The 24,939-nt window shown below is 41.6% G+C and overlaps 1 protein-coding gene across 1 annotated transcript; it reads left to right on the forward strand.

Annotated features, from left to right (window-relative positions):
• Positions 1–1,162: 1,162 nt before the first annotated feature.
• jph3a (junctophilin 3a) lies at positions 1,163–20,404 on the forward strand. The gene is made up of 5 exons (XM_077620567.1): positions 1,163–2,446; positions 9,908–10,688; positions 12,296–12,420; positions 15,361–16,598; positions 18,801–20,404. Exons 1-5 carry the CDS (start codon positions 2,065–2,067, stop codon positions 18,879–18,881), a joined length of 2,607 nt encoding a protein of 868 aa, XP_077476693.1. The 5' UTR covers positions 1,163–2,064; the 3' UTR covers positions 18,882–20,404.
• The last annotated feature ends 4,535 nt before the right edge of the window (positions 20,405–24,939 follow it).

Genomic DNA, 24,939 nt, shown 5'->3' on the forward strand with positions numbered 1-24,939 from the left:
TTTCTCTGGAGAAACTTTATTTATTTATTTTACCCTCCCCTATAAACATGCCAAAGGCTATATGGAAAAGGCTGTTTTTTGGTAGAACAGGCTCGTGCGCGCCATCTAGCAGAAAAAGACAGGTTTTACATCTCCCATGATAACGGCTGTGGAGGGGACTTTTTCACCGACAAAGGGCAGTTTTTCACCGGGATTTGGTCATAAAAAGCGAAGACCTCATGTATAATGTGCCCTCGAACTTTGTTTCAATTTTTTGGTACAAAATATTGCACGTTATACTTGAATAAATATGGTACACAACAAGGAGGCCAAAACAGGTGAAATCAATAGGTGAAGACAAACCGAGACACGCGAATAAATCCAACACAAACCATGACAGTCTTCTTTAAATGATTAAAAGACTCATTCTTCAAAATGTTCTCCATATTCCTGCATATAGTCAACTATTATTTTTATTTATTTTTAAGGTCTTAAAGGTACCTCTGTACTCATTAACACCAGAGTGTCAGTTATTATCCACTGGTTCCAAAAAGGCTAGAAAAATTTAGCTGGGTAGATAGTAGCAGTGGCGCAAGTGGTTAGCGCTTTGCCCTCACAGTGGGAGACCTGGGTTTAAATCCAGGTCGGTCCACCTGTGTGGAGTTTGCATGTTCTCCACGGGCCTGCGTGGGTTTTCTCCGGGTACTCCGGTTTCCTCCCACATTCCAAAGACATGCATGGTAGGCTGAATGGACACAGAATTACCCCTACGTATGAGTGTGAGCATGAATGGTTATTTGTCTCCGTGTGCCCTGCGATTGGCTGGCCACCAATTCAGGGTGTCCCCCGCCTCTGGTCCGAAGTCAACTGGGAAAGGCTCCAGCACCCCCCACGACCCTAGTGAGGATAAAGCGGTTCAGAAAATGAGATGAGATGAGATAGTAGCAGTTCTTAGGGCAGCAGTTTGCTGACTACCCAGTTTTCAATCAGAGAGAATCAGCGCGAGGGAGAGTGAAATGAGGCTGGATAATCAAGAAAGCAGGCTGTATACCTGAAGGGAGAGGGCATAGAGCTCCATACATGCTGCTGTTGGCACCATCCTCCTGTCTCTATCGCTTTAAGAGGCACGAAAGAGTGTGTATGTGTGTGCGTGTGGGGGAGGGGTATTGGCTGGGGTGGAATAGTCCTGCAATGAGTAGATACAAGGGAGACGAGAGATAGAAGGAGAAATATTCCGAGCGCTAAAAATCAGGATAAGGGCAGATCACTGAGTGGAATTGAGGGATACAACAACAATTCAGATGCAGGGGGACACTAGGATGGAGAGGACAATGCAGAGGAATATTTTTGTCTTGCTTCTCTTGACACCCTAAGGAGAGAGCCTCCTGTGCAGACTGGAGAGAGAGGAAGGAAACAGGAGATAATCACACTTCACTCGGCTTTGGCCTGTCAGTCTGTGCCGAGGCTAAATGCTTGTTTCCTAGGCACTACAATGTAAAAGATTTTCCTCAACTTTCTGCTCTTGTCATTTTTCTCCCTCAACGACGTACCAGTCCGGGAGGATGTCAATTTCGTATCTCCACGTCTGCCGGTGCGGGAGGGACGCTGGGATGCTCTGATGGCTAATTGAGCCGAGCCCAATCGCCGCTGTCGTCGTTCCTCCGTAGGCCTGCGGGACCTCTGGAAAAGCCTAGCCCACTCTTGTCTGGGGTGCCTCGCCGCAGGACGGAGACGACGGGCCGGCGGCCTCCCCGACTGGGTGAGGGTGGAACTGATACTGACGAGGATGAGGAGTGCTGTTAGCATGCTTGCCCATGGGAAAGAACACTTACGACGCCTGTCTTCGTCTCTCTGAGCAGATTTGTGAAGCTTCGATTTCTTCTACAACAGATGATGCTCGTAAGGCCTTCCTCTTGTTCCTAACAGGAAACTGGATTTCACATTTGGAGGCAAGGAAGTCAGGGGCCCGCGCCTCCCGCTACCTGATCCGAACAAAGCCTCCTCCTTACTTGCCACGCTGAGCGAACCAGATCTTTGCATTTCTTTTTCTTGACATTCTAAGGATTTGTCAAACCTGTTTCATGCATGTCCACTGGAGGCAGGTTTGACTTTGATGATGGGGGGTCGTACTGTGGGGGCTGGGAACAGGGAAAAGCCCATGGCAGAGGGGTTTGCACGGGACCGCAGGGTCAAGGCGAGTACGCGGGGGCATGGAGTCATGGCTTTGAGGTCCTCGGTGTATACACGTGGCCCAGTGGAAACAGCTATCAGGGCACCTGGGCGCAGGGCAAGCGGCACGGCGTTGGAGTGGAGAGCAAAGGCCGCTGGGATTATCGAGGAGAATGGACGCAAGGGTTCAAAGGTCGCTACGGACAGCTGGAGAGCACAGCCAGCGGTGCCCGCTATGAGGGAACGTGGAGCAACGGTCTCCAGGATGGATATGGAACTGAAACCTACTCTGATGGAGGTAAAGTTGATTTTCATCCTGATATTACCCCCTACGCAACTGCTCGTACAACAAATCTTTTTGGGTGCTGAAAGCTGAACAGTCAGAAGCACTGCACCCCACTTCGCAGGGTAGGCCAATTAAATCTTAGATCCGCGCTGCCTGCTGGGATTTGCATGTACTCGTGCCTGGGTCATCTCCGGGACCCTCCCAATATTCTAAAACATTCACATTAACAAAACCAATGACTCAGTGGGCACTTTCGCACGTTATCGGTAATGAAAGTACATGGAGATTGATCCATTTATCGAGCCCGGTGACAAATCCGCAACTTCTAAATATTATGTGGGGCACATCCCGATCAAATTATTTACATACCAGCTAAAATAGCGTGGAAAAGACTGATGTACACAACACATCCGCTCAGCATCACAGGCTCTGTGCTATAAAGTTGCCATGGTAACGCAAAGACATCAGGTCAGCATGTCACTAGAGACTACAGCACAGCTCTCATGTCATCTGATTGGCTACCCCCCTCTCACACACACACAGTCTTCCCCCTGCTTTAGTCTAATGTAGGCCACTTGATGTGTGTTGCAGTGCAAGCCAAGCATAGAAGAATGTTGGGAGTTCAGTAAAAGATGGACAATTGAACACAACCTTGTGCATTGTAAAGAGGGCCCTTGATGTTAAGTTAGTGTTATTAGAAGCACCATCACTGGAAATATAAACTCAGTATAAGGTGGGGGGATACTTTGATTTACACGTCCTGTCTGGTGTGGTCTTCCGTTCACGTGGAGGACCGCCGACAGACGAGTACAGCATGCACGAGCTGACACATTTTCTCCAAGCCAGTAAATCTAGGCACACAACGTACAGGAGTGCCAAAGCGGACATGAATTGGGGGCTGAGTGAACAGGCCCTCACAGCACAAGCTTGCTTGTTTTCAGCACCATTGACAGCTCCTGGTCACATCCAGGTCAGTTAAACAGGAACTCCAGATGGTGGTGGAAAAAAACATTAAAATAGCTTTATGCACAAATGTCTTCAAAGTTATTTAACCCACAACGCAGTTCGTTTTTTACAAAAGCAAAAATTGTTATCCAATAAAATAACAGCTTGTGAAATAACAAATGAAACTTATAAATGTTTTCTAATAGTATACCAATAAATGCAGTTTTTGTGTCTCAACGAAAATGAGTCATCTCTTTAAAACAAAAGTTTTATTTTGACTCCTGTCGATGTAACAGTGTCATAACAGCAACCATTAGGCTGATCTAATGGATTTTGCTACTAGGCTATGATCCTTCTAGACAGTTAATTGTGTCTTTACGACATAGTAAAGTTTAGAGAATGGTTAATGCCTGGAAGTGACGATTTTTATCATAGGCAAATATAGATATATGAAAAAATAGCAAAGCCATTTCAGTATATACTGTAAATTTGACATTTTCATTCATATTTTAAATTGTTTATCTAAAAGTGTGGTAGGCTCCAGCACCTCCCACGACCCTAATGAGGATAAAGCAGTTCAGAAAATGAGATGGAATCGCTAACAGGGTTCTGGACAACTTGCTAATGAGTTGATCATTTCCTTCGGGTGTGGTAGAGGCGGGAGATGTGGAAAACAGATTGGATAGGATAGGATAGATAAGTTTTTTTTTAAGTTCCTTTTTTTCATAGTTTGGTACAACTTGTACTCTATAAAAACCTATTTGCAAAATTATTAATGTGACTAACACATTTTGGGACTATACTGTGACACTCACGAGACAGTGCGGGACAATTTGCATTTCATTCCTAGAAGTAAAACGCTTATTTACTGACACTTGTACTTACACAATGACGACAAGTAATGACTGGTCATTAATTCAAGTGTAACTGAAATTATTACGAAATAAAAAAACAACAACTAGGAAGTAATGAAAGAACTAGAAGAGTAACTGATGAAATATTTGATTGGTATTGAGGGAATGTTTGACTAACAAAACATACAGCGTTTAAATAGACAGACAAGGGTTGATTAATAAGTACACACACCTGATCACATGAGGGAAGGGAAACCTTGAGGGACATATTAGGCGAAAACCAAACAAACCAACCAAAATTCCAACTAACCCTAACAAGGAAGTCGAATCTTGGATTCAGGAGGATCAGTGTGTCTTTCCACCGGGCCGAAGAACAGCTCAACTCTATACCCTAAGCAGGGTTCTTAGTGGGGGGGTCATATGAGCTCGCCCAATCAGTCTACGTGTGCTTTATGGACTTGGAGAAGGCATTCGACCGTGTTCCCCGGGGATACTTGTCGGGAGTACAGACACTCCTCAACTTACGAACGCAATTGGTTCCGAGCGATTGTTCATAAGTTGAATTTGTTTGTAAGTTGATTTAGTGCTATATTTTGTATTATAATTTATGTTTAAGGCCTATATAAGTATATTGAAGGTTTATATAAGTGCATTTGTATGTTTAAGGCTTGTATAAGTAACACGCATTGGTTTGTACTGAAAAAAAAAACATTTAATAAAATGGAGAGAATATGTACAGTACTGTAGAGAGAGAGATAGATTTATGTATTAGAAACTGGCCAAAAGAAGCGACCTAATGACGATTGCACAGTTTTCTTCTTTTTTTCATCATAAATGATGCAGTAGCACTGTATGGCATCATTCAATTGATTTGCAAACTTTGTGCAACGTTCAATATTTGGGTCCTGCTGCTCGATCTTTCTGTTTATAAATGGTACTGAATGTGCAACGCTCACCACTCTCACGCGCATCAAGCTTCGTTATTATTGCCACTCGTTTCAAATGAAATGGCTTGCCTCTTCCTTGCAACTCCCTCAATAGAAGCCTTTAGCTTTTTACCAACCATATTCAATATTGGATGCATGAGATATTTAATGATACAAATGAAAAAGGTTCTTTGCACACTGGAGATACATTCACGAACTTCCGCATTGCAACGAAGAAGAAGGTAGATGCTGGGTGAGCTGAGCTCTCACAGCGCCAGGCGTCGGTATTAGCGGCGGAAAGAAGTACTACTCCGAAAAAGACGCGAAATACAAAATTGGACTTGCGAACATTTTTGGACTTAAACGCAATTTGCAGACATGTTCGTATGTACCGTTGTTCGTAAGTTGAATGTTCGTAAGTAGGGGAGCGTCTGTACTCTGGGAATATGAGGACTGGAATCCCTGATATGCGGGGTCCAACCGGTGTCAGAGTATATTCCACGTAGCTGGTGGTAAGTCGGATCCGTTTCCACTGGGGGTTGGACTCTGTCAGGGCCGCCCCATGTCATCGTTTCAGTTCAAAATATTTATTGACAGAATATTTTACGTAGACATGGCGTTGAGCTGGTCCGGTTTGATGGCCTCAGTATTGCATCCCCTTGCTTTTTGCTGATGATATGTTTCTGTTGGATTCATCAGGCCGAGATCTCGAACTCTCATTGGAATGATTTGCAACCGAGTATGAAGTGGTTGAGATGAGAATCAGCACCTCCAAATCTGAGACCATGGTCGACAGTCAGTAAAATGTGCGGGATGAGCTCCTTCCCCAAGTGGAGGAGCTTAAGTATCTTGGGGTCTTGTTCACGAGTGAGGGGAAAATGAAGTGGGAGATTGACAGGCAGATCGGTGCGGCTTCTGTAGTGATATACCGACTCGGTCCATCCTGGTGAATAAGGAGCTGACCCGAGAGGCGAAGGTCTCTATTTAAGGGTCAATCTACTTTTCTACCCTCAATGGGCACGAGCTGTGGGTCATGACCGAAAGAACAAGATTCTGGATTCTGGTTTCCGCCGCTTAAATAAATCAAACTCAAACTCTCCCTTAGAGATAAGGTGAGAAGCCCAGTCATCAAGAAGGGGTTCGGAGTAGAGCCGCTGTTCTTCCACATCGAGAGGAGCCAGATGAGTTGGCTCAGGCATCTGATTAGGATGCCTCCATGATGCCTGCCTGGTGAGGTGTTCTGGGCACATCTCACTGGGAGGAGGCCATGGGGCAAACCCAGGACACGCTGGGGAAACTATGTCTCCCGGCTGGCCCGAGAATGCCTTGGGATCCTCCTGGAAGAGCTTTATGAAGTGGTTGGGGAGAGGAAAGTCTGGGCTTTCCTGCTGTAGCTTCTGGGCTCCAGCACCCTCCACGACCCATGGGAGGATAAGCGATATAGAAAGTGAATGAATTGATCTACAATGGTGTGACAGCAACAATTTTTCTGAGGTAACCTATAAGGGGCAAGAACGATTTTTCAAATACTATTTTTTTATTATCTTCTTCTGATGTTTTCATTCTTTAAGATCCTTTAAGGTTGATTTCCTGTTTGTGTGTTCTAATTGGAAATGATGATAATGTATTGTGTAATTGGGACACTTTCTGTGTCCCAATTACATTCTACATACTAATTATAAACAGATATAGCCGAATAGTATACCACCAGGGAAACAAGGCCACGTACCTTCTTCGTTCTTCTCTTTCTCTAATGCAATCAATTTAACATGTTTCTTTTTAGCGCTCTTTTACTGCAGTGCATACAGCGTCTGCAAGCAGACGAAGGAGCTCCGTAATGAGCTGTGTCTTGACATTAAAAATCAGAGCTTTTTGACGGTGTAATATGTAAGAACATCAACACGGATGGACCTGAAAAAAACAAATATGTTAAAAGAGGCTTAAGATGAGACAAATGGTAACAAAAAGACAAGTCTGAGAGGTAATAATATATGTAAATAAATGACTTTAAATGGAATTATGATGTAACGTATTCCCATAGCCAGATATAATCTGACATACATCACAGGAATTCATTTAGGGTTGATTTTACATGTTTGTTTCAAAATATTTTTCTGTCTTGGGTCATAAACATGCATTATTAATCTGGATTTTGTTTTTGCAGTATACTACAATAAAAAGTAATTACACATCCACAACATTAAATGGCAATCTGTGAAGAGGGATCAATAGCAAAATGTTTATGCGTTTTTATGAACTGGCCATGCTCGAAAAGTTGGCGGGAGAAATAGAGTGCACTGGACAAATCCTCAAGAGACAACAGGAAAAAATGTTTTACAAGGATGAGGCTTTAAACTAATGACGAGCGCACATTGGTCCTCCTGAATCCAAGATTGGACGTCTTTGTTAGGATTAGTTGGCGTTTTTGTTGTTTTTTTTGCTTTTCGCCTCTTGTGTTCCTCCAGCTTCCCTTCCTCGTGTACCAGCTGCGTGTACTTTGTAATCAACCCTTGTCTGTCTATTCAAACCCGATGTGTTTGTTAGTCATCATTGGATCGTCTGCTTTTTTTGTACCATGCCACGTTTCCATGTCAAATTCATCGTTACCCCATGTCTTTCACGTCAGTTTTGATTTTGTCATTTGATGTCTAAATCCTTGTTATTTTCTGAAGAACCCTTCCTCAGTTATTACAGTTTTGTGAGAGCACTCCATTCCACTCTTCCCTGCATTTGGGTCCAGCCACCTTCAAGGACAGAGCTAATCGTGACATAAATGCTCAAATAATTTCAGCCAACCTTTATTTGACACATGAAAAGAGCAGAGAGCATAGAAATATAGCATAAGTTATTGCTAAGAATTAGCCACATACCAATATAACAAAAACCAAGTAGTCTGCATCTTGCCTGTCCCATGCCCAACTCTCAGCGTTGATGCATATTCACCTGTCTAAGAAAACCACTGGTATATATGATCAAAAGCCAGGCTCAATCAGACACAGGAAGATGTATCAACAGCAATGTTCCCTCTAAGCTGCGCGCGTGCGCAATTGCGCACTACTCTCGTCTTCTCTGCGCAGCAGCAATCATATGGCGCGCAGTAATTAAAAAAAAAAAAAAAAATATATATATATATATATATATATATATATATATATATATATATATATATATATATATATATATATTTTACCCCTTTCCCCATGAGGGCGCCGTTTAAGCGGCAGCCAGTGGCCAAGACAGCTGAAGGATTTGATCTGCCTTGTAGAAAACACTTTATGTGCGGATGGATGTACACTGATGTACTAAGTGGCCAGAACTTACACAAAGACTCCGTATACGTGCACATATACTTGCTCAATTTATCACAATATAGGTGATATAGAATCTTGGTGACATTTTGACGATATTTATTGTAGATCAGTGTAAATTAAAGAGGGATTCCACCTGAAACATATTATCCAATCATCTCACAGAAGCCTGATTTGAACCATAACTACTGACTGTGAGTTCAGACATGGACAATGTGCAGCTTCTTGGCATTGAATAAAAGTCAAGTCAAATGAGTTTGACTGTTTTGTTCCAATGGAATATATCCTTTTTGCATGAAAAGACCCAGTCCCCATTCTGACAGGGAAACTTCAATTTGGCAGGCCACCACTCAAAAAGTCAGAGAACATGCATTCAAAGGTTGACCAATATTCCAATACAGTCGTACCTCTACTTACAAAATTAATTGGTTCCAAGACTTTTTTCGTAACTTGAATAATTCGTAAGTCGAGGTGTACTTTATATGTAAATTATCTCATTCATTCCACGGTCCTCACACAGCTACCAACTAAACCCTTTAAAATTGGTCAGTGTCCCAATTTTGTATGGAAGATATGAGGAAACACAAAAATGAGAGAAAATTATAAGACAATGATTTGTTAATGTCTTAAAATAAATAAATCATATGAAAATGTGCCCGGCGCCACTGAAATATCTCCCTCTGCGGTCGTTGTAGATGTAATACCCGTGTTTGACCGCCACATGACAGCAAGAGCCCGTTCTGCCAGGGCCGAAAGCCGTCCACTTTGTAGTTGTTACGATCGTGCCGAGACGTCGTGGTACGATCGGAGGGATTTGGACCCAGTAGGGGGGGAAGCAGAAGGAGGCGAGACAAACTGTGCTCATGATAGTAACTTTAATGACTCTAAACGCCTTACAAAATAACAAGGACTTGTACATCCCAAAACGAAACAAAACCGGAGCATTGAGAACAGTACCTTTGCAGCGATGTATGCTGTATCACGCAGGACGATCCGACAATGACTAACCACTTCCGTGGTGCTTAAGTACATACATCCGGAAGTAATCCCGAATCACTCGCAGCTGCTCTAACCTGACGGCAAGCCAGGAGGAACAAACGAGCTGCTCCTGACAGTAGTACATTTTACACTTTTACATGTGCCCTATGTGTGTGAAAATATGTGCCACATTGCATTTGTAGTTTTTAAATTGCTTAATAAAGGGAATTCAAAATAAAATAATGAATAAGGAAATGCATTTACTTTTTGGGGGATTTCGTAACTTGGATCTTTTTAGTATCTCGAGTCACTCATTTGCATATAAAAAATTTCATAACCTGAAACTTTCGTACCTACAGGCATTCGTAAATAAAGATATGACTATGTCATAATAAAAGTTATATGGTGATAAAAACGAAAGCCACTTGTTTAACTATTTACTCATCTCTCTTTCTGGGCCAGGAACCTACCAAGGCCAGTGGCTGGGTGGAATGCGTCATGGCTACGGTGTGCGGCAAAGCGTGCCATACGGCATGGCGGCCGTCATCCTCTTCCCTCTGCGAACTTCCATAAACTCCCTCCGTTCTGAGCACAGTCACAGCCCACCGGCCGCGCTTGAGGATGGTGTTGCCCATACACCCACGGACGGCGTGGTAGCTGGGCTGGCTGGCAGTCCTGTGGGTCGAGGAGGGTTTGCTCTCACTGCTCCAAGTGAAGCTGAGCGCCAGAGAAAAAGGAAAGGTCGCTTCCGGCAATCCATCCTGAATGGCCTAAAACTACGGCGCTCAGAATCCAAAAGCTCTCTCGCCAGTCAGCTGAGCAAGCAAAGTTCCTTCTGTAGCGAAGCCGGCATGAGTACGGTCAGCTCTGCTGCCTCCGACATCCACTCCAATGCTAGTGAGAATGAACACGGCACGCCTGTAGATGCGACTGTTACAGAAATGTATGCAGGTGAGTGGCGGAGCGACCACAGGGCTGGCTGGGGCGTGAGTCGACGCTCGGACGGCCTTCACTACACTGGTGAATGGGCAGGAAACAAAAGGCATGGGTACGGATGTACTACCTTTCCTGACGGTACCAAAGAGGAGGGGAAGTACAAGCAGAACGTGTTGGTGAGCGGGAAGCGGAAGAATCTGATTCCACTAAGAGCCAGTAAAATCAGAGAGAAGGTGGATCGAGCTGTCGAAGCTGCAGAAAAGGCTGCGGAAATTGCCAAGCAGAAAGCTGAGATTGCCATGTCAAGGTATCCTATCCTTTCATACAGTAATCCCTCAAATATCACGGCTTCAACTATCGTGGCTTCACTACATCGCACGTTTTTTTCTGGGGGATTTTTTTTTATTACATTTTTTTGTAAATTCATAAAAATATGAAAATCCATGCTGAAACTTGCAAGCGGAAGCCACTCCCCTGTCCTCCGCTTGCTACTAGAACTCAGCACTGAAGTAAAAAAATAATAATTAAAAAAATACAAGCTGAAATTCGCAAGCAGAGGACAGGGGAGTGGCTTCCACTTGCGAATTTCAGCTTGGATTTGTATATTTTTATGAACTTAAAAATATATATATTTTATATATATATATATATATATATATATATATATATATATATATATATATATACATTAGGACTCAGCACTAGTTTTTTGTTTTTAAATAGGAGTGACCCTATTTCACGGTTTTTATCGCGTCCATGTCTGGTCTACATTAACCACGATAATCGAGGGATTACTCTATACTGTATACCAGGGGTCGAGAACCTTTTTGACGGAGAGAGCCATAAACAATTAATATTTTCAAATGTTATTCCTTGAGAGCCATACTCAAAATTTAAAAGGAAAAATACACTAAAATGTGTGCTATTTGTAGTAATGTCACAACTTTTAAAGTACAAATGTTCTCTGAGATCTTTTGACAACGTTGTCGCGCTGTTGCTAATCAATGATAATCAATGGGAATATGCATGCAGAAGAATCTAATGGAAACAAAATGTTTAAAGCCGCACTAGAAGTAGTGTCGGCGCCACAATGATCACATAACGCTCCTACTGATGCATTCAGGACTGAGCTCTCTCAACAGCGGTTACCATATTTTACTTGACATTTTAGCGGAGAGCCTTATGCACCTATCAAAAGAGCCACATAGGTTCCCTACCCCTGCTGTATGCAGTACGTTGGTGTGGGGGTACACTTTTTGGAGTTGGTTTTCTCCGAACAGAAATGAAGGAACTTACTGAGCACTAAATCATCCAATAGTTCATGGGAATTTGTTTGTCCACCTGTCTGTCCAAATTTTTTCGGTGAGCGGGTGTATTTACGGCTTTTAAAGCAATTTTTCACAAATCGGCTCTGCAAAATTGTTTGAAATATGGAACCAATCATATACAAATCAGGTATTGCATTTGCAGCAGCTGACCCACGCCCAAGTCCAAGAAGCAGTTGCTGGGCGTGGCGATCCAATTTTGGCCTGCAACAGTGTTGCTTGCAGGTCAGAACCCCCTTCTATGTGTATGTCGGTCGTTTTCTTGAGATTTCCCGAGCTTTGGGACGCTTGAAAAGTGACCTTCACACCACGTTTTTGCCAAAACTAGAATAACTGTTTCAATCTCACTTTCCGACTTGAAATGAATGAAGAGTCGCGTGCTTGTGCCACTATGGAAAATAAATGCACTTGTGCTTGGGACTTTTGCCGTCATGTTGCATTCCATGCAATTATTGTACTTCATTGATTAGTACAGTAAAATAATAAATTGCAATTTATTAAAAAAAGAGAGAAAAGTACTCAGAATGCCTCTCCATATTCTCAGAGCTGCAAGCCATATGAGTGAATTGTTTCTGAATGTTGTGAGCAGAATGAGCCACGCACGTGGAAAGGCAGAGGCGGCTGAAAGAGTTGCACAGAAGGCCATGGAAGAATGTCAAATGTCCCGGATAGCAGCAAAAGAGCTCTCACCCTCCTTTGAGATCTACGACAATGGTGAGTTCTCTCTACACAATCCATTGTGATAGCCATGAAGATAGTAAATGTATATACAGCAGTGGTGGGCCGTCAGGGCCATCAAGGCCTTCTCTGCTGGCCTAAGAAATATCTGAATCATATTATATTTTGTCCATCAATACTTATTATTCCAAATGGTCTGTTAGCTTCCTTTCATTGCTTTCCCCCCTGGTTGCACTGCTTCCAGATGTGTGTTTTCATATTGAACAATTTAACCAATCACATTTCAGCCATTATTTGTTGCCAGATCAGATCTGCCTCAAAGCCTTCACAATCAGTTCTTGCGGGCTCTGCTGCATTAAACTAGACTGTTATTTTTAACCAATCAGATTTCGAGTTGGCAACCCCACAATGATTTTTCATAGGCGTTAGCATTTTGCTGGCTGGGACATGTCATTGCTTTCACAAACTATGATTGGCTAGTAGGCGGGCCAAAGCATTACCCGAGGCAGCCGAGATCGCAAACTCCACCCACTATGGCCGACAGAAGCAGAAGCAAAAACAAATTGATTCTGTTTGCTCACAAAGCTATTTTCCAGACGGACTTTTCCAGAAAAAAATGGACATCATTAAGAAAGGGCGGTCAACTCCGAAGCTAGCAAGCCTGTTACAGCCAGGAAAATGGTGTGTGTGGCACTTTCAGCGCGCTAACTTAGCTCCACAAGCAAATAGTATATTGTTGTGTTGATTTAATGCTATTTTCAAAACGGACTATGCCGGAAATATGACAGGACAGGCTCGACTTTCATCATTAGCTTCAATGGCGATAGGAAAGAAGGAAGAAAGAAAGGAGGATGGATATTGTGTAAATACCGGGCCCGGTTCTGATGTCTAAAAAGCTCCAGTATTTGTATTTAATCAATAAATGCTGTTTTTGGCTTTATTTTACCCCATTTTCGGGCAATGTTTGCCCGTACGCCATTGACGTTCATCGCTGTCTTTTCCCGGGAAAATCACCCCCTGGCCTGGTTTTAATGTCTGAAAAGCTCCAGTATTTGTATTTAATCATGAAATGCTGCTAGGAAGTGGATTTTACCCCATTTTTGTGCATTAATTTATTGATTATTTTTTATGTGTCGCAGCTGTAGCTGCAGTAGAGGTTTTATAGCCATAAAATAGTTTTTGAGGGTTGGATTGATACGTTGAAGGCGCTACCAGAAAATGCACCGCCCGCCACTGATATACAGAGGTACCTTGAGATACGAGCTTAATGCGTTCCGGGACTGAGCTCGTATGTCGATTTACTCGTATCTCAAATCAACGTTTCCCATAGAAATGAACTAAATACAAATTAATTCGTTCCCACCCTCTAAAAAAACACCAAAAACCAGGATATTACAATGGAAAAAACATTTTTATTGGTTGTAATTCAGCATCTACTAACAGATTAAGAAATAACTAGTGGGTATGATGTTTAATAATAAAATGAGGCATTACTTTATACAACGGGGAGTTCGTGGATGGGGAGAGAGAGTCACTTGACGGATGCGCTCATAACGTTACATAAACTTTAAATTTAACTTAGATTCCTGTACACACACTTTAAAAAAGTTTTAATCTTACGTTACACTGAATTTAAACCTTCTTGTGCAATAACCAAGGCAAAGAGGTTCATGTATTCCACCGCGGCTTTCGGGGTGCATTTCCAGCTTCTCTATACGTATTGACGAGCCAGCTCAGTCCCGTGTATACTACTCATGTTTATCAATTATTTCGTGCTTAATATCGATTGTCATCCTACGCATTTTCTTCGCACTACCCTTCATTGCACCGGCTTGCTTTGGATCCATTGTGTTTCCCTTAATTCTGCACTGAGTAATGCAAAAAAACCTGAAAAAAATGCAACGCTCCGCCCAGTGCTCGTAGAGATCTTTGCACGAGGGGGATGCGGCGTGAGAGACAGTGCGGTGAAATCAGAAAGCAGCCCCTCGCGGCCTGGCCAACTGGGTGTCTCAAATGCTCATATCTCAAAATTTGTCTCGTATCTCAAGGTGAATATTTGCTCTGAATTTTACTTGTATCTCAAATTCCTCGTATGTCAGGGCACTCGTATGTCAAAGTATTACTGTACCTATAAAATGTAGTGATTAACGTATTCAATTTAATTATATACACTGGGGATTCTTCAATAAATATATAAGAAACCAAAAAAACAAATGCATACAATTATTCATTCTGCAATTCATTTTCAACTGCATTAATCCTCATCAGGGTTGTGGGGCGCTGGAGCCTATCCCGGCTGATTTTGGACGATAAGTGGACTGCATCCTAAACTGGATACCAGTCAGTCGTAGGGCACACACATCGACAGGCATGCATTCACACTCCCAAACACACCGCCAGTGAGTCCATCCCATGCTGCTCGCACCAATGTCAGGCGAATGAAGCACTACACAATCAGTGACCTCTATACAAATATAGTGAATAGTACATTCTAATATTAATTCATTCAAAGGTCGTGGTAAAATCTAATAGCTTTTCAAATTATGCTGTGCATAATAACAGCAATCTTTTGTTTTGAATTTTTTTTCTCCTTGGTATATATATGATTGATGTTTTGCAACTGCAAGAAGTCTGTAGGGGTCCGCTACGAAATGAAGTTACAGGACAAATTCTAATCCTCCATTGTTTTGCATGTTGTGTAAAACTCCATGACGATGTGTCCACCTGGTAAACGGCAAATAGAAGTTTGTTAAAGCGAGAAAGGTCTAAAGATAGAGACATATTTTATTCCATACAATGAAACACTATTATAGGTTGAAGGACATGCTGCCTGTGCACTTTGTTTGCAGCTTATGTAAAATTATACATGCTTTTGACGCCGTATTCCCACACAAACACACACTGTCCACATAATGAGCTCAACGGGACTTCCTGCCAGTTCACTTTACTGGTGTAATTATCCAACTGTTTTTCTAGGGCTGGCATGTCAGAAGTCTCAGCACCAGGACGCCAAGGACAAAGACCACGAGGTCATCTCCACCGGAACAGACAGTCCAGAGCTATGTACTCCGGACACGACACCGCCTGTAACAACGCCTAATTTCAGTCCTGTGCTGAGTGTCCCCATTTGTCCAACTCGGAGCCCTCCCAAACTTGTGGATCGTCCTAGAAATGCTTGCTTCATGAGACAGAGTGCCGTGGATGACCAAGTCGGGTCAGAGATCCAAGTGTTGGTGGAATCACGGGATCCGAACCAGTTGAAAGGAGGTTCTAACAATTGGATGGATGGTGTGTACCCGGATCGAGCGTGTAGCAGCCGTTCAACAACGCCCTCTTTACTAGAAGAGCAGGAGGGACAAGTTAATGGCCACGATCCTGTCCTTTTGGCCAACCACAAGGTACGTGATAAATCAACGTCCAATCATAAAGTCTGGGAGCACACGTCTTCCCACAGAGCATGGGAGAACTCTGTGTCCAGCCAAAAATCCTCCAAGCATGCCTCTTCCAATCACAAGTCGAGGGAGTACACATCATCCAATCATAAAACATGGGATCCTTCATCTAGCAACCACAAGGCTTGTGAGCATGCCTCTTCCAATTATAGGCAGGTACACATTTTGTCCAATCACAAGACTTTGGAACATATCATGTCCAATCACAAGACTTCTGATCATGCTTCCTCCAATCACAACTCCCAAGATCATATCTCTGCCAATCACAGCCCCAACGACTACGTGGCCTCCAGTTGCTTTCGGAAACATGTCTCCAAGCACCTAAAGCAGCACAATCCTTCTAACCACAAGCATAATGAGCATGCTGTAATTGACCAAAGGCAAGATGGCCACGCCGAGGGTTGGACTGCAGTGAGCACCCTTAGGTGGAGCCCTGCCCACTCACGCCTCACGGAGCAAGATGAGGAGATGATGAATGAATACACGGTAGACATGAGGCTTCAGTGTCCGGAATCGCAGATATCGCAGGGGTTGGCTGAGGAATCGCCTGCACTCCTCAAAAACAATAGGCTGCGATCCCGAGCCCTGAGGCCAGTCAGAGAGCGATCTGTGGACTCGGTCCAGATGCTGGACAATTTGAGCGTGGGGGCAGAGTTGGAGGACTGGCCGTTGCATAGGGACCTCACCCTCTCCCCACCGCTTCAGTCTCAGCCCATCACACTGGAGCAGGAAGGAGAGCATTTCCCACTCAAATCAAACTCAGTAAGTCTATTTTTGTCTCGCTTTTTTGTCAAGTTAAAATTGTAACAATTTTTTTTACAAAACAAGAGGGGAAGTGCTTTTGTTACCGTATTTACTCGCATATAAGCCACCCCCACGTATAAGCCGCACCCTTTAAATTGCCTTAAAACTGTTGAATTTTACAATTTCTCGCGTACAAACCGCCCCCTGATTCACAATTTTCACCTCCATATCCATGGTTTTAATAGGGAGTACAAATGTGTTACTTTGAAGGGAAAACCTTGAGAAAAATCATCGCACGTGCTATTTCTGAGATACTGTATAAATCAGGGGTGGCCAAGTCCGGTCCTCGAGAGCCGTTATCCGCTCTGTTTTCCATATCTCCCTCCACCAACACACCTGAATCAAATCATCGGGATTGGTATCAAGCTTCTGGACAGCTTGCTGATGAGTTGATTATTTGATTCAGGTGTGTTGGTGGAGGGAGATATGGAAAACAGACCGGATTGTGGCTCTCGAGGACTAGAGTTGGCCACCCCTGGTATAAATGAAAAGCATATTATTAGGGTCAATATCATAAGTTAATGTGCCTGTCTTTGTAAAAGCAAAATATCAAAATATTCCATTTGAAAAAAGAAATAAGTCTATCTTGATGAGAAACCTGATGCTTTTTAAAGACAAAAATGACATTTTTCGTACCAGAAGTTTAAGATCTTGTGGCGGGCAAATTGCTTCTAATGTCCAAATATCGTGATTTTTTTCGATGGTTCATATTACTTTCGAACAACAAATAAATAAAAAAAATTAAAAAATCAAAGCAGAATTTGTTTTCATAATCACAAATGTACAATAATTTCCTTTTAAAAAGGAAGTGACGTAAGCACAACCAGGAACTGTGTCCATAGCGGTATAAAGTTCACCAACTCTCTGGGTGCAATTATAGCATGGGATACACATTACACAGGTATTAAGGCTGATATTTTAACGATCGACTGCAAGACCTTCAATCAGCGTTAACAACTATTGGGATGTGCTGACATGGTAAAAGCTACGAACACATCAAGGCTACTTGCGTCTGGCCAGTCAGAGCACGTTTAACTAGGTAAGACGGCGGTGCCCTAAGTAAGATGGCGGCGCCCTGAGCGAGCATTGACAGGAACAAATGAGTTTTTTCACGTTTTATGCAGGATACGTTTTTTTTTCTCAAACTTCATTCATAGACGTCAAAATAAATTTTGTTTTGCGTTATATCTGTTTATCTTTTCTCTATTTTGAAATGAATGACCATATTGGCCGCATTGTCTTGCGTTATGGCGCCATGGCGTTATGGTGTTATGGCGTTTCGTCTTTGTCACCTTGCAGTTTCATGCATGTCGTCTTTTTATGCGCATATAAGCCGTACCCTCGATTCAGTCATCATTTTTTTTGTCCGTTAAATGCGGTTTATATGCGGTTTAAATGTGAGTGAATACGGTAATTACCAAGATATTGGAGGACATTTGGGCTTAAAAATTCTAGAAAACAAGCTTTGAATTTACTTTTTTTTCCTGATACATACTCATGAATATAAGTTAACATAGTATCAAAGGCATGATTAACTGAGATTACAAATCAGATTTTTTATTACATACATGCTTTATTTCATATTTGAAATGGATACTTGGCATTATCACGGTAAGAGGGTTGCAATCTGTATTATTAGCTTTTTTTCAGAAGTAGAAATTAGTTGCATCTAGAAGTTAATAGAGGATAAAACTTGTGTAAATAAATCAAGGAAAAATAATGTATGTATCTTAGCTTATTCTGATCATATGCATAACAAGGTTGGATGAACTACAGTGTGACATTTAATCAAGGCGTACTATTTATTTAAAAAAAACTAAAATTACTAGACAACAAAAAAATACTGTTTTACCTGAGATTGCGGTTGGACAAAGGAAAACAATTCATTTTAGAAGGTGTACAGTCAATATTTCTTGTATTTTCTTTTTGTCTCACAACGAGTTAATGAATCCAGAAATTGCATATGATAGCATTTTTGTATGTTGATGATTTATAATTTGAAAAGTTGGATGTAAATGATCCTCCAATTCTGAAATGACCCATTTGGTTAAAACCTAAAAAGCAATGAGAGGAATGTATTCACTCGTTTTATGTGGTGCAAACATTATACAGGCATTACACTGGTGGACTAATTCTTCTTTTCACACTCTCGTCTTCTAGGGCTCCAGCTCCATTCTGGTGGTTATGGTCATCTTACTCAATATTGGAGTAGCCATTCTTTTCATTCATTTCTTTATTTAAGATGAAACAGTTCTGAGTACTGCATTAAATTATATTCTTACTTGTTGCAATGGACATTCTGCTTTTTCCACTGGAGCCCACAGCCTGGATGAGAGATACAGAGCCTCAGCGAAGAGGCCCATTTTAGTTCCCGCATGGTCACCATTTATTTTCCTCTTTCATTTTATTTACATTTCTGGGGATGGAGTAATGCAACCATTAAAAGAGGATTGATTATGATTCATATTAAAGTTAAAAAGTGCAGCTTTATATGATTGTGGCATTTTTGGACACATATGCATGGGTGTCTATTGCGTACTGTTAAATGGACTGTCACAGGCAGATTTGCTCCATGTTCCATCCCTTCAGAGAAAACCATTAATCTGGTTATCATGTAACATGCTAACCAAGAACACAAAACACATGACATTTTGACTGCATATTAAAACAAAAATGTTGTCTTTCAACCCTTTACCATCTTGGCCCCATTTTCCAATTTCATATACTATTCACATGATGCGCTACATACAGAACTATGCTGCAAGAGTAGATCATTTAAAGGGCTCAGCCATTATTTATTTAATCCATTCTAAACCCACTTGAAGCTTTTGCATGAGGTTGTGTGGAGTGTTAAAATGCATTGTCAATCCCTTTAACATCACTATTTTGTCTTCTACTGATTTTTTTTAATGTCATCCAAATGTTTGAAGACCTACATTTATTCTCATGAAACTTTGTCGTCATAACTCCTCGCATTTATACTCAAGAAACTTTGTTGTCATCACTCCTCGCATACACATTCGCACGCCAACCAATCTGATGACACTTTTAACTGCTAACATACGGAGAGGAATTCTGCCTTCTCCCTTTGTACAGCCTCCAGACTGTTATGTTATGACCACTAATTATACTAAATATGTGTATGTGTCATTATTATTCAAGTTTGACACATTTTTGCAAGCCAGAGCGAATGCAGAGTGCCTCATATTAATTCAGTTAGCATCTTCAATTAATTTTCATGTGAACTGCAATGAAACACACACTGATGCCAGGCTTAGAAGAAAGAAGAAACAACACAACTTACACTCCCCACTTAACCAGGAATGGCATGCACTGTTTTGACTCTGTCTCTTAGTCACCCTCTGGACCACATAAATTGGGAAAGTGGGGTTTCTACAGTGTCATTTCCTGACACTTTTTGGGCCGGATAAGATTTTTCCGCATGTTTGTTCAGCCTGCTCAATCTGGTGTCACTTTGTAAAGTCTTTCCTTCTCGTCTCTTTTATTAAGTAACACAAGGCTAGATGAGACATGGAGAGCAGTGTGAAATAAATGCAAGCTTTTAACTCTCAGTGGATATTGAAATGTCCTGAATTTATGAATGATATAAAAACAAAGTCTCTACTATTAGTATATGTTTTATACTTCGCACCCAGTGGCATCATCATGTTGTGAGATCATTGCATGCCCAAGCATGCTCTTTCTTACGCTTTGGTTTATGAGGTTGTTAATGTGGAGAAATTAATAAAATGTTTGAAATATTAGCCCTGTTGTGATGTATTTATTGCTAGTTACGTCACTGTTTAAAAATGTATGGTTTTACAATAGTGGTACACAAAATTCACACCATTAAGCATTATGCAGTGGTACCTCGAGATACGAGCTTAATTCGTTCTGGGACTGAGCTCGTATGTCGATTTACTCGTAACTCAAATGAACGTTTATAATAGGAATGAACTAAAAACAAATTAATTCGTTCCAACCATCTGAAAAAAACACCAAAAACAGGATATTGGATTGGAAAAACATTTTTACTTGTTCTAATTCGCCATCTATTAACAAAGTAACAAATAACTAGTGGCACTGAAATGTGTTTAATAGTAATAAAATTAGACAGATTTCACGGAGAGGAGAGAGAGTGACAGAGAGGGGCGAGAGAGTGACTTTTTGCATGGCAACATGCTCATAACATAAACAAATTTAAATGAACTTGGATTACGATGCAGACACACACAAAAATAAGTGTAATCTATTACACTAAACTTAATTCAAATTTTGTTTTAAATTTTGATACCTTTCTTCTCCTGGGTTGGCTCTATTTGCTCTATCTCCACCCTGACTTTTAGATGCAACCTATCGAGGATTGTTTGCTTTTGTCTTCCCTTCAAAATATTCGCAAAATGATGCACACAAATGTCCTCACAATAGGATAACGCACGACCACTTGCCAACCAGAAGTAGTATATACACCTCTCGTATTAGCGATCGCGCCGCCATTCGCACTAACGGGAAAAAAACACTGAAAAAATGCAACGCTCCGCCCAGTCCTCGTAGAGACATTACACGAGGGAGTTGCTCATTTTTTGTTCGGGGGGATTTGAAGCTATAGTGCCATAAAAAGTATTTTCCCCCTTCCTGATTTCTGTGTTTTTTGCATATTTATATTACACTCACAGGTTTCAGACCATCAAATCAATTTTAGTATGAAAAAGAGACAACCCAAGCTAAGAGAAAATGCAGTTTCTAAATGGAAATTTTATTTACCAAGGCAGAAAAATTACAAATTTGTCTGGCACTCTGTGAAAAAATCGAATTAACCCACTGATAAGTTCACCAATAGGCATTCCCAAATGCACGCACAAATAAAGAGACAAGACAATCTTCTGGGTTTTCTTGCAAGAGAGAATCGAACCTTACAGTTCTCTGTCCAGATTCGTTCTGGCGTCACACGCATCTTTTCCTTGTTTATTAGCTTCAAGGACCCTAGTTACAATGGACGTCTCAGCTCTCAAGGGAGGGGTGGGAAACAGGAGTCAGACGTCAAATAGTCAAGGACCCTAATTTCAATAGACGTCGTAGCTCTCAAAACAAATGAAGGTCATGTAGAGCTGAAGGTTCTTCTCCACATTCCAGAAGTCCAAGAGGATTCGACCTTCCTGTTGTTTGGTCTAACTAAGGAGCAAAACATTTACTTTGTTCCAAGCAGATATACTATAATAACTTTTTTAATGTTAATAAGCTAAGTAAAGCAAAGCGTTCTTCATTGCGAGCAAATATATAATAATGTAAGACTAATAACCCTAAGACCCCCTTGGTTAAATCACAAAATAACTGTGACTAATCACAATTGTAGGAAAGCTGATTTCAATTTCACAGGCCACAACTACAACTGATTAACAACACGTGTTGACTCAAGAAAACTCTTAAATAGAATGTGTCAGACAAAGTGAAGTAGGCTACAAGATCAGAGCATCATGCCACGATCCAAAGAAATTCAAGAATAAATGCGAAAAAAAGTGATGGACATCTATCGGTCTAGAAAAGGTTACAAAGCCATTTCCAAGGCTTTGGGGGTCCAGCAAACCACTGTCAGAGCCACTATCCACAAATGGAGAGAACTTGGAACAGGGGCAAACCTTCCCCGGACTAGTCGGCCAGCTAAAATTACTCCCAAGAGTGTGACGACGACTCATCCGGGAGGTCACAATAGAACTTAGAAAAACATCGAAAGAAGTGCAGGCCTCGCTGGCCTCAGTTAAGGTCAATGTTCATGACTCTCCTATAAGAAAAACATTGGACAAAGCTGGCATCCATGGCAGAGTTCCCAGGCAGAAACCATTGCTGTCCAAAAAGAATTTAATGGCCCATCTTACGTTTGCCAAAAAACATCTTGATGATCCTTCACACTTTTGGAAGAACACTATGGACTGATGAGTCAAAAGTTTAACTTATTGTAAGGTATCCGGCTCGTTACATTTGGCGAAAAAATGTCACAGCATGCCATAAAAACAGTGGTGGCAGTGTGATGGTCTGGGGCTGCTTTTCTGCCTTAGGACCAGGACGCCTTGCTGGAATTGATGGAAGATTGAATTCTGCTGTTTACCAGCAAATTTTGAAGGAGAAAGTCCGACCTTCAGTTCGTGCGCTCCAGCTGGGATAGGATCCAGCACCACCCGTGACCCTAGTGAGGATAAAGTGTTTCGGAAAATGAATGAGTGAATGAATCCTTTGTGTGAGATAAATATGCTAAAAACACAGGTATAAGGAAGGGGGCAAATCCATTTTCAGCTCACTGTAAACAAAGTCTCAAGATGTGTTATGACACATCAGCAAAGGCTTTAACGAAAGAAGCACACGATTCAAAATCAGACTTGTTATTGCCAGCAAGCAAAAGTGGGCATTCATTTGAATATTAGTGGGCATGTCTCAGTTTCGAAGGAACTTCCAAATATGGAGTTGTTTTACCATGGCTAGCTAGTCTTGGCAACTGTCTTATCATTCAGGTGCTTGAGAATAATGGTAGGATCCTTCTCATGGTATTTGGCACCAAAGCTAAAATGTCCCACGCCCCACCCCATCTCAAGATTGAGACGAAAAAGCCAGGGGAATCTACATGGATTTGAAAGCACAGCAAGCATCTGAAAAAGACCCCAGCGAAAGCACCCTGAGGCATAGAGAATCAGGAAGTTCCGCCTGGAAAGCCGCGGTGGAATACATTAAAAATATCTTTGCCTCGGTTATCGCGCAAGAAGGTTTAAATTTAGTGTAACGTAAGATTAAAACGTATTTTTAAGTGTGTGTATAGTAATCTAAGTTCATTTCAGTTAAATTTAAAGTTATGTTACGAGCGCGTTGCTGTCAAGTCTCTCTCTCTCTCTCGTCCGCATTGACCGACTACCGTCTGTCTGTACTGAAAAATGTCACATTTTAGTATTAAAGTGTAGATAGGTATTTGTTACTTTGTGAGTAGGTAGTGAATTAGAACAAATAAAAAGTTATTTCTTCATTGTAATATCCTGTTTTTGGTGTTTTTCGGAGTGTGGGAACGGATTAATTTGTATTTAGTTCATTCCTAGGGGAAAAATTGATTTGAGATATGAGTAAATTGACATACAAGCTCGGTCCTGGTACACATTAAGCTCATATCTCGAGGTATTACTGTAGTTCGCAAAGGCGCCATACGTCAGTGTTCTAGCCAATAGCAAAAGGGGATTAAAGCTGCTGAGTTGTTTAATTTAAAAACAAAGAGACTTTAGTTCTTGGCTCAACGGAGTCCAATTTTAGAAATTCAACTCCTTGTGCCCTATGATTGGCTGGCCAACAATTCAAGGTCTCCCCCGCTTGGTGCCCATAGTTATATGGGATAGGCTCCAGCACCCCCATGGTCCTTGTGAGAACAAGTGGTTCAGAAAATAAATGAATGAATGAATTATTTCAAATAGCAAATATATGTCTATATTTAACTTCCTAAGACCCAGACTCTTGCGAGGCATGCATTTTTATTTTTACTCTTTGATATTTAGGCTAATTGGGATCTGATGAGTGTAAAAACAAAGAATTATCTTTTTACATGATGTAGTTAGTTTCTGAGAAAAATAATGTCCACATCATAAGTGGACACCAGGACCTTTAAGTCCAAAATTTGGTGACAACCAAAAATGTGATGTCCACACGTGGACGCCAGGTCCTAGGACAAGGGTCGGGAACCTTTTAGATGAATAGATCCAGAAACAATTCATATTTTCAAACATTATTCCTTGAGAGCCGTACTCAGAATTTAAAAGTAAAAACACATGAAAATGTTTGCATTTATTAATCATTTCACCACTTTGAAAGTAAAAAGGTCTATTTTGAGAACATTTTTTCTCTGTTGCTAATTAATGAGTATAAATGAGAGTATGCATTCAGAAGAGTATAATGAAGAAAAATTTGTGTCGGCACCACAGTACCGGCGTGAGGCTCCCATTGGTGCGTTCGGGACTTAGGTCTCTCACCAGCGGTTCCCATATTTTACCACAGGTTAGCGGAGAGCCATATACACCCATCAAAGGAGCCACGTATGGCTCCCGAGCCATATGTTCCCTACCCCTGTCCGAGGAGGTTAAGATGGAAAATTCGTTGCGGAACCTGTGGTCCAGCCTAATCCCCTCTCCACCAAAAGTTAGTCAATGACAGCCAATGAGTTATTTCCGCCGAGTGTTTAATGAAGATCTAAATGAATGTATTTTAAAGCAATGTAAACGTGCAGTGAGTGTTGAAATGCAAGCGCGAGCTCGACTGCAATGAATCTGTGTCGACA

This window comes from Stigmatopora argus, chromosome 2 (assembly GCF_051989625.1).
Source record: "Stigmatopora argus isolate UIUO_Sarg chromosome 2, RoL_Sarg_1.0, whole genome shotgun sequence".
NCBI lineage: Eukaryota > Metazoa > Chordata > Actinopteri > Syngnathiformes > Syngnathidae > Stigmatopora > Stigmatopora argus.